The following is an 8768-nucleotide window of genomic DNA, read 5'->3' on the forward strand; positions in this document are numbered from 1 at the left end:
CCCACCCTGCTCCTTGGTCGTAAATCTGTAAATCTCCACTTGTCTTTGTATTTGGGGTTGAGTGTGGTCTTCTCCCCAACTGCAACGCACCCCCACCGCCCCCCCGTCCCCCCAGAACATCTTTCTTACTGTCTTAACAAGTGCCAGAATAATCTCATCTTTAGCACACCTTTCATCTTAAAATGACAGTGGATTTCAGACTTTTACTTATTTTCCCACAGAACTGGGCACACCCAACAGTTGTCTGAATCCTCAAGGCTGAATATGCTTTGGACTAAATGATCCCTAAAATGCTGAGTTCCTTTCTTGGCTCAGTGGTTAAAGAACCTGACTCATATCCATGAAGACTCGGATTCGATCCCTCGCCTGGCTCAGTGGCTTAAGGATCCGGCGTTGTCGTGAGCTGTGGTGTAGGATCTCAGTGGCTCGGTTCGGGCATTGCTGTGGCTGTGGCGTAGGCTGGCGGCTACAGCTCCGATTCGACTCCTAGCCTGGGAACCTCCATATGCCACGGGAGCAACCCTAGAAAAGACAAAAAAGGCAAAAAAAAAAAAGACCAAAAAAAACCCAAAAAACAAACGAAAAAAACCCTCAGTGCTGGTCAGATCGTCCACATTTGAAAGTTATCACCTCTTGGTAAACAAAAGCACCTTCCAAGAGGGAGCTTGTTCAGGCTGTGCCCTGTCTTGACCTGCCAAGCAAGGTCAAAGCCATCATTGCATGGCCTGATTCCTGGCGGGTGAGGCGGAGAGGAGGGAGATTCGAATCAATAACCTTCTATTCCAGCCCGGGTTTATAGGCCAGGCCACTTCCGTGGCATGTCTACAACGGAAGGAAACAGAGCCCCCAAAGCATATGTTTTATGCTGAGAAATCAAACTCCGGCTGTTTTCTGCTGCACGTGTTTGGGACTCATACCTTGTGTCCCTGTCCCCATTCTCCAGGCATCATCAGGGACGCCGAAGATGTGTATGATTTAAAGAACCCCACCTTGTTCATTTTTGCTGAAAATGATGCAGTGATTCCTCTTGAGCAGGTACGTTGGCATCTTTCTTCTCCTTATCTCGATGTTTAATAACATGACTTGACATTTCCAGGAAAACGCCCTAAAGGACTCATTTCTTTTTTTATTTCTTTTTTGTCTTTTTACGGCTGCACCCGAGGCCTATGGAGGCTTCCCAGGCTAAGGGTCGAATCGGAGCTACAGCTGCCAGCCTGCACCACAGCTGCAGCAACGCCAAATCTGAGCTGCATCAGCGATGTACACCACAGCTTACCGCAACGCCGGATCCTTAACCCCCTGATCAAGGTCAGGGATCGAACCTGCATCCTCATGGATCCTAGTTGGGTTCATTAACCGCTGAGCCATGAAGGCAACTCCAGGATTCATTTGTCGTTCCTAATATTTTTCTCTTTTTTGGGAGGCCCACCTGAGGCATGTAGAGGTTCCCGGGCCAGGGACTGAGTCCCAGCTGCAGCTGTGACCTACACCAGAGCTGCAGTAATTCCTGATCCTTTGAATTCACTGTGTGGGGATAAAACCCATGGGGTCACAGAGACAGTGCCATATCTTTAACCTGCTGCGCCACATCAAAAACTCCCCAAATAGTTTTCAACATTGAAGGCTTTTAAAAAAAATATAGTTGATGAACAATGTTCCAGTTTCTGCTGTACAGCAAAGTAACTCAGTCATACATACTCAGTCTTTGTATTTGATATTGCAGATATACACATTCTCTTTTGTCTTTTTTTTTTTTTTGCCATTTCTTGGGCCGCTCCCACAGCATATGGAGGTTCCCAGACTAGGGGTCTAATCGGAGCTGTAGCTGCTGGCCTACGCCACAGCCACAGCCACGCAGGATCCAAGCGGTATCTGTGACCTACACCACAGCTCACGGCAACACCAGATCCTTAACCCACCGAGAGAGGCCAGGGATCGAACCCGCAACCTCATGGTTCCTAGTCGGATTCGTTCACCACTGCGCCACGACAGGAACTCCGTGCTTATCCATTCTAAATGTAATAGTTTGCATCTACTAACTCCATGCTCCCCGTCCATCCCACTCCCTTCCTCCTCCTCCTTGGCAACCACAAGTCTGTTCTTTATCAACATTAAAGTCTTAAATGTGGGTTTTATTTGATGAGAAAGTAACCCCCAAAGTACTCCCGCCATAGCTGGTTGCTGGGCATAGAAGCAGGCCCTGCCTCCCTGCCTCCTCTCCCCCCACCCCATGTGTAACCCATGAGTTATCATAAGGTCTCTGTCCTTAAAGACACGGCTTGGTTAACTCCAGTACGTTGATAGGGAAAAAGCAAAAGGAAGCTGTGGTTCGAAAGCAGTCATTTAGAAATTACTCTTGTTGGGAGTTCCCTTCATGGCTCAGCGGTTAACAAACCCGACCAGGATCCATGAGGATGCAGGTTTGATTCCTGGCCTCGCTCAGTGGGTTAAGGATCCGGCATTGCCGTGAGCTGTGGTGTATGTTGAGAAGCAGCTCAGATTTGGCGAGGCTGTGGTGTAGGCAGGCAGCTGTAGCTCGGATTCAACCCCTAGCCTGGGAACTTCCATATGCCGTGGGTGTGGCCCTAAAAAGCAAAAAAAGGAAAAAAAGAAATTACTATTGTTATTTATAACCAATACATTATATTCATAGAACTTTCAAACAACATCTATTGAATTACATATTGAATACATTGACTATTCGATATTTGAGTAGATTAAAGTGTGTTGAATAATATGTACACATTAATACAATTTCAAATAACTGATGTATCATTTTTATATTGCTCTGAATTCTCTCCTTTGCCAGAGGTAAGGGCTGTGTCCATGACAAAATTAAAGGTGAAAAATTCATTATAGCTATGAAACTGAATTTAAAGCACTGTTGTTCCGGTGCTTTTTTTTTTGTCTTTTGTCTTTTTAGGGCCACACCTGCAGCTTATGGAATTTCCCAGGCTAAGCACCGAATCAGAGCTATAGCTGCTGGCCTACGCCACACCCACAGCAACTCAGGATCTGAGCCGAGTCTGCCACCTACACCACAGCTCATGGCAGCACCAGATCCCCAACCCGCTGAGCAAGGCCAGGGATCGAACCCATGTCCTCATGGATACTAGTTGGGTTCGTTAACCAATGAGCCACGACGGGAACTCCTGATGTTCCAGCTCTTTGATAAGCGTTCAGGGAAGACATGGAGAGTGGAAACTATTGCTAGAGGGTTAAAATCACATCCTCATGAAGTCTTTTGCACACCAGGTCTCTCTGCTGACTCAGAAGTTGAAAGAACACTGCAAAGTGCAATATCAGATCAAAACGTTTTCTGGGCAAACGCATGGGTTTGTGCACCGCAAGAGAGAGGACTGTTCGCCTGAGGACAAGCCCTACATTGACGAGGCCAGAAGGAATTTACTCGAGTGGCTGCACAAGTACCTGTAGCCCCAGCCGAGTGCAGACTTCTCCAGAAAAGCTCTCAACCGGAAATTGACTTTGAAATCCTTAGATCATTTGATTTCATTTTCACCTGACAGAAAATAAATCAAGGAATCCTGGAATTCATTACATCATCTGAAACACAAATTCAGTGGAAAAATTGTAATGTATGAAATGCCTTAATTTTTCACATGTGCCTAAATAAAAAAAAATACCAACAGATCAGTACCTGAAGGATTTGAATGGTATATATTCTAACTCTTAGTAGAAACTCATGACTATCTGGGGACCAGCTGACAGCTCGGCTATGGCCTTCCTGGCCTTGAATTGCGCCCATCCTTTTAAAATGGCTAATTAGGCAGAACTGTGAAAAGCATGAAATGTAAACTCAGCAGAATAAGGCCACCCTAATTAGACATTTATCTCTGTCTTAATACGGATGAATTTGTCATGTTCCTATATTGCATTATGAGAAGTATTGGGATTAAAATAGGGTTCCATTGACCTAATTATATCAAGCTAATAAATTTGATTTTTGAGTTTTTGAATTTGTGGCTTTTTGGAAAGCTAATAAAACATGATGGATGAGAGTTGCCATCCAGCTGTCCCCTAGGCAGTGTATTTTTTCAAACGCTGATATTTTCAGGGCCCCAGGCTGGGCCTGTATCAAAATTCTCTCCTCTGTTCATCCAGAAGCGGGGTGGTGTCATGAGTAAAAGTTTCAGGAGTTCCCGTTGTGGCTCAGTGGGTTAATAACCCAGCGTAGTGTCCACGAGGATGCAGGTTCGATCTCTGGCCTCCCTCATTGGGTTGAAGATCTGGCGTTGCTGCAAGCTGTGGTGTAGATTGCAGATAAGGCTCGGATCTGGTGTTGCTGCGGCTGTGGTGTAGGCTGGCAGCTGCAGCTCTGATTCTACCCCAGCCCAGGAATTTCTATATGTAGCCATAAAAAAAGAGAAAGAAAAAAAAAAGGTTCAGTTTTTAGATTTAAATCAAAGTTAGATCAAACTAAAGCCTCGCTCCCCAGTAGCCCTCGAGGAGTCAAGCTCTCAGTAGCCATGGGCAGCCAGTGGGAACCGCAATGGCCATTCAGGTCTGTTCTGATGAAGCCACTTAGCATCCTCCAGCTGCATCCTGTTGACTCTTGTTAATCCTGTTATCCCCCACCCCCACCTCACGTGACAGCCGTGGCTTGGCTTCCTCAGTTGCAGCTTGGAGAATTTCACTTCGCCCCCTCCTCACCCTAGACTGGTAAGTGGTCTCTCCCACTGGCCCCTCGGGGTCTGCAGACACAATGCTTGGTCTCCCCACCCAGGCCCGGGCCCTGCAGGAGGCTCCCTCCTCCGGGTGGTGATACGGGAGGGGCTGCTTGGGTCCTGCATTGAGGGTGGGCTTGCCGCCCACTGTGCCTGGCCAACTGGAGGCCATTTCTTGTCAGTGCTGGGGCTTCGGGAAGGTGGTCAGGATATGTGTCTTCTGGAAGATGCGGAGCAGGAGATCTCTGCCGCCTCAGAGAGCCCCCTTCTTCCAGTGCCGGGTCAGGGGAGGGGGCCTGGTTCTAGTTCTTCTTGGGAGAGCAGTGGGAGGCCCGGGAGGGGCCCCTCTGGAGGCGGAGGGAGCAGGGGAGCTGGAGGGCCACGCTGCGGGCCTGGCCCCCCTGGGGACAGGGAGCAGAACGTTTTTCTTTTTAGGGCCACACCCGAGGCATACGGAGCTTCCCAGGCTAGGGTTCCCTAATCAGAGCTGCAGCTGCTGGCCTACACCACAGTCACAACTACCACAGCTACGCCAGATCCTTAACTCACTGAACAGGGCCAGGGAGCGAACCTGCATCCTCATGGATCCTAGTTGTGTTCTTAACCCACTGAGCCGCAGTGGGAACCCCCCCTCCCCCAGAGCATTTAGAAGAGAGCTGGGGGGACAGAGTGACTGAATTCCCTTAGAGATGCTCCAGGGACGGGAAAACCGGAAGAGAAGCAGGGAGCTGAGTGTGGTTTTGGTCCAGCCTGGAATATCAGGTTTTCCTGGGCTGCAAACAGCAGAAAGCCCAACCAGTAGCTAGTGTCTAAGAGAATAACATTGGACCCTCTCCTGAACACGCTTCCATGGGTTGGCAGTGGGTCAGGTCTTACTGATGCCAGGATGTCATAGGTGCCTGGCCTTCAGGGCCCTCCCCTCGCTGGACATGGCTCTAGGCCTTGGCCTCACAAAACCCCAGCCACGCAGGAAGAGGGGCTAGGCTCTCTTCTGGTTCCTCTGTTTCTGTTAGGGAGGAACTCCCCAGAAGCCCCCCGCTGGTTTCTTGAAGGAGGCCAAGTGAGCATTCTTCGAAGGTGGTTCGTGGCCACTGATCAGAGCCTGACTCAGGCCTGGCCCGGGCGCAGTGGGGGCCTGGCGTGCAGCTAGGCCCCGTGGACCCCTGGGAGGCTGCCGTGGCCCGCGTTGGGGGGGGTGTATGTGTGTGTGGGGGGCGGTGAGGAGAGGACTGGGAGGTGGAGGGCAGAGTTCCGAGTGTCCAGGCTCCCGGAGGTTGAGCTCCTGGGTCTTTGGAGAACTTACCCAACATCTCAGTTATCCTCAAGATGAAATCTTCAAAATGAAGAAAAGGACATTATTTTGCAGTTGGGCAGAATGAACTGTGCCATGTGGGCATGTCACCAGCGCGCTTTGCTTCTGGGTAATGGTGGGGGCCCAGTTGTAGCTGCTTCTGAGTGTATGTCAACCTCAGGGGAGGTGGGTGGGGGGTGAGGTGGAGGAGCCAGGGGTGCAAGATGAGGAGACGGAAATTTCAGGAAAGTTGGGAAGAGTTTCAACAAGCAGGGGAACATTAAAAGATGAAAATAGGAGTTCCTGTTGTGGCTCAGTTGTTAAGAACCTGATTAGTATCCATGAGGTTATGGGCTCGATCCCTGGCCTCCCAGAGTGGGTTAAGGATCTGGCATCGCCATGAGCTGTGGTGTAGGCAGCTGTAGCTGGGAACATCTCTATGCTGCAGGTGTGAATGTAAAAAGAAAAAAGGAGTTCCCGTCATGCAGCGGAAACAAAACCAACTGGGAACCATGAAGTTGTGGGTTTGATCCCTGGCCTCATTCAGTGGGTTAAGGAACTGGTGATGGTGTGAGCTATGGTGTAGGTCACAGACACGGCTTGGATTCCGTGTTCCTGTGGTATAGGCCGGCAGCTGTAGCTGATTCTACCCTTAGCCTGGGAACCTCCATATGCTGCCACAGGTGTGGCCCTAAAAAGAAAAAACCAAAAACCAAAAAAACGAAACATAAAAGGTTACAGTCCAGGGTGGGTGTGGCCAGACTCCATTGCAGAGCACTGCAGGGGTAGCGGAGGGCTGGTGGTGGCAGTAGAACTCGGTGGGAGGCACCAAGGGATCAGGATGCAGCGAGAGTTTGTCAGGCTGGGGCTCTGACTCGATCCTGTTCGGTGCCACGGCTGCTGAGGGGGGCTCCCGTCACCGTCACCTCTAGGGGACAGGCTGGAGCCGCTGCCCTGGAACAGTGCCCTTGCTGAGCCGGGGGGAGAGCACTCCAGAGGGCCCTGCACGGGTGGGCCAGTGCTCCGGCCTGGAGATGCTGCTTCTCTTGCCGACTGGCCTGAGCTCACCACGTGGCCCCACCGACCACTAGAACCCGGACGTGTGTCCTGGTGGGCGAGGGCTGCTCGGGATTACCCCGGATGCGGAGCTGAGGAAGCTCGAGAGAGGGATCTCAGGGCACTCGGGGGAGATCATCTTGGGCAGGGGGATCCCCCGCACCCCAATCTCTCTCTCTCTCACACACACACACACTTGAGGCAAGACAGTGTGAGTTTCTCAGTTCCGCTGTGACAAATGATCGCAAACTTGGTGGTTCAAAGACATTTATTACCCACAGTTGTGGCTCAGCTGGTTTCTCTGCCCTGGGTCTCAGGAGGCCACAGGAAGGGGTTGGTGGGCTAGGCTCCCTTCACGAGGCTCTGGGAAGAACCCACTTCCACGTACACTTGTCCCTTGAGCAGGTTTGAACGGCAGTCCACATATACGCAGGTATTTTCCAGTAGTGAACACCACAGCCCTACAGGATCCTCGGTGGGTTGAACCCTCAGATTCAGAACCGAGTATAGGGGGGTCATGTATACGGAGGACCGGCTGTAAATTATTCCAGGATTTTCAACCACACAGATGGTTGGCGGCCCTGACCCCTGTGTTGTTCAAGGGCCACTGTACGGCCGTTCCTGGCAGGTGTCCCCTGCAGTTGAGGAGCCAGGTCCCTGCTCCTTCCTGCCAGCTGCGGCTGCCCTCAGTCCCCAGAGCCCGTCTCAGTGCCCGCACGCCGTCCCGCATTGCCTCTTCTCCTGGAATGACCCTGGCCACGGTCATCTCCAAGGTCGGCCGGCTGGTACTTCGTTCCATCGGAGTCCCTTCACAGCAGCACCAAGGTTAGTGTGTGACTGAATGACTGCGGGACCAGACTCGACCCTGGGGTGGGGGGCGGCTTCAAAATCCTGCCTCCAAGAAAGGGACATGGATGGGCTGTGGGGACCACAGGTGGGAGCACAGACCGGGAGTTCACACCATCGGCTTCTGTCATCTTTGAAACAGGCATCAAGATCATGCCTAAGTACGACCAGTCCTGGCAAGTGGATTTCCAGCGCTTATGTTCAAACTATGTACTCTATGAACTTGAACTTATTTCAAAGGGTGAATGGTGCAAACTACTGGACAATGGCCAGGATTATCATGAAGATTGAAGGTGCCCACACTGCTGTTCCCAAATGCTTTGACCTCAGGGGCCTGTACACTAAAAGCTCACTGAGGAGCCTCTCCAGCTGGTTTATGTTGGTTATACTCACTGGCATTCAATGTGTTAACAACTTAAAGCAAGTATCTACTTTAAATTAGGAGTTCCCGCTGTGGTGCAAAGGGATCAGTGGCGGTCTCCGCAGTGCCAGGACACAGGTTTGATCCCAGCCCCGGCATAGCCAGCTCAAGGAACCAGTACTGCCGCAGTAGTGGTCTCAACGGCAGTTCAGATCTAATCCCTGGCCTGATAACTCCATATGCTGAAGGGCAGCCAAAACAGGAAGAAAGAAAAAAAAAAAAAAAACAAAAACATGCTGCACATTAATGTAAATAATGATTTTCTGTATTTTCCAAAACAAAGAGGGGCACTGTTTTCCACCCTTGCGAATCTCCTCCGTGTCTGTCCTAACAGAGGGCAGCGGAGCCTCACACCTCCTAACGCAGTCGACACATGTGGCTTTAGCTGAAGCAGGCTGAGACTCCGGCCACGCCGGCACACACAGCAGTTGCGAGAAGCGGATGCGCTGCCTTCCACCAGACCGCAGAC

The 8768-nt window shown here is 50.9% G+C and overlaps 1 protein-coding gene across 6 annotated transcripts in view; it reads left to right on the forward strand.

The window, feature by feature from the left end:
- CMBL (carboxymethylenebutenolidase homolog) overlaps nt 1-3651 on the forward strand; it is a 33014-nt gene extending 29363 nt beyond the window's left edge. For all 6 annotated transcript variants that reach the window (NM_001244350.1, XM_085001567.1, XM_085001570.1 and 3 more), the window contains 2 exon segments: nt 944-1035; nt 3256-3651. In NM_001244350.1, the coding sequence (NP_001231279.1) occupies nt 944-1035; nt 3256-3435 (272 nt within the window). In that variant the 3' untranslated portion in view covers nt 3436-3651.
- Nucleotides 3652-8768: the final 5117 nt, after the last annotated feature.

Source organism: Sus scrofa, chromosome 16 (genome assembly GCF_054392235.1).
Source record: "Sus scrofa isolate SSC_HxYL_T2T_F1_AM1 chromosome 16, Sscrofa_HxYL_maternal_Yorkshire_Landrace_v2.0, whole genome shotgun sequence".
NCBI lineage: Eukaryota > Metazoa > Chordata > Mammalia > Artiodactyla > Suidae > Sus > Sus scrofa.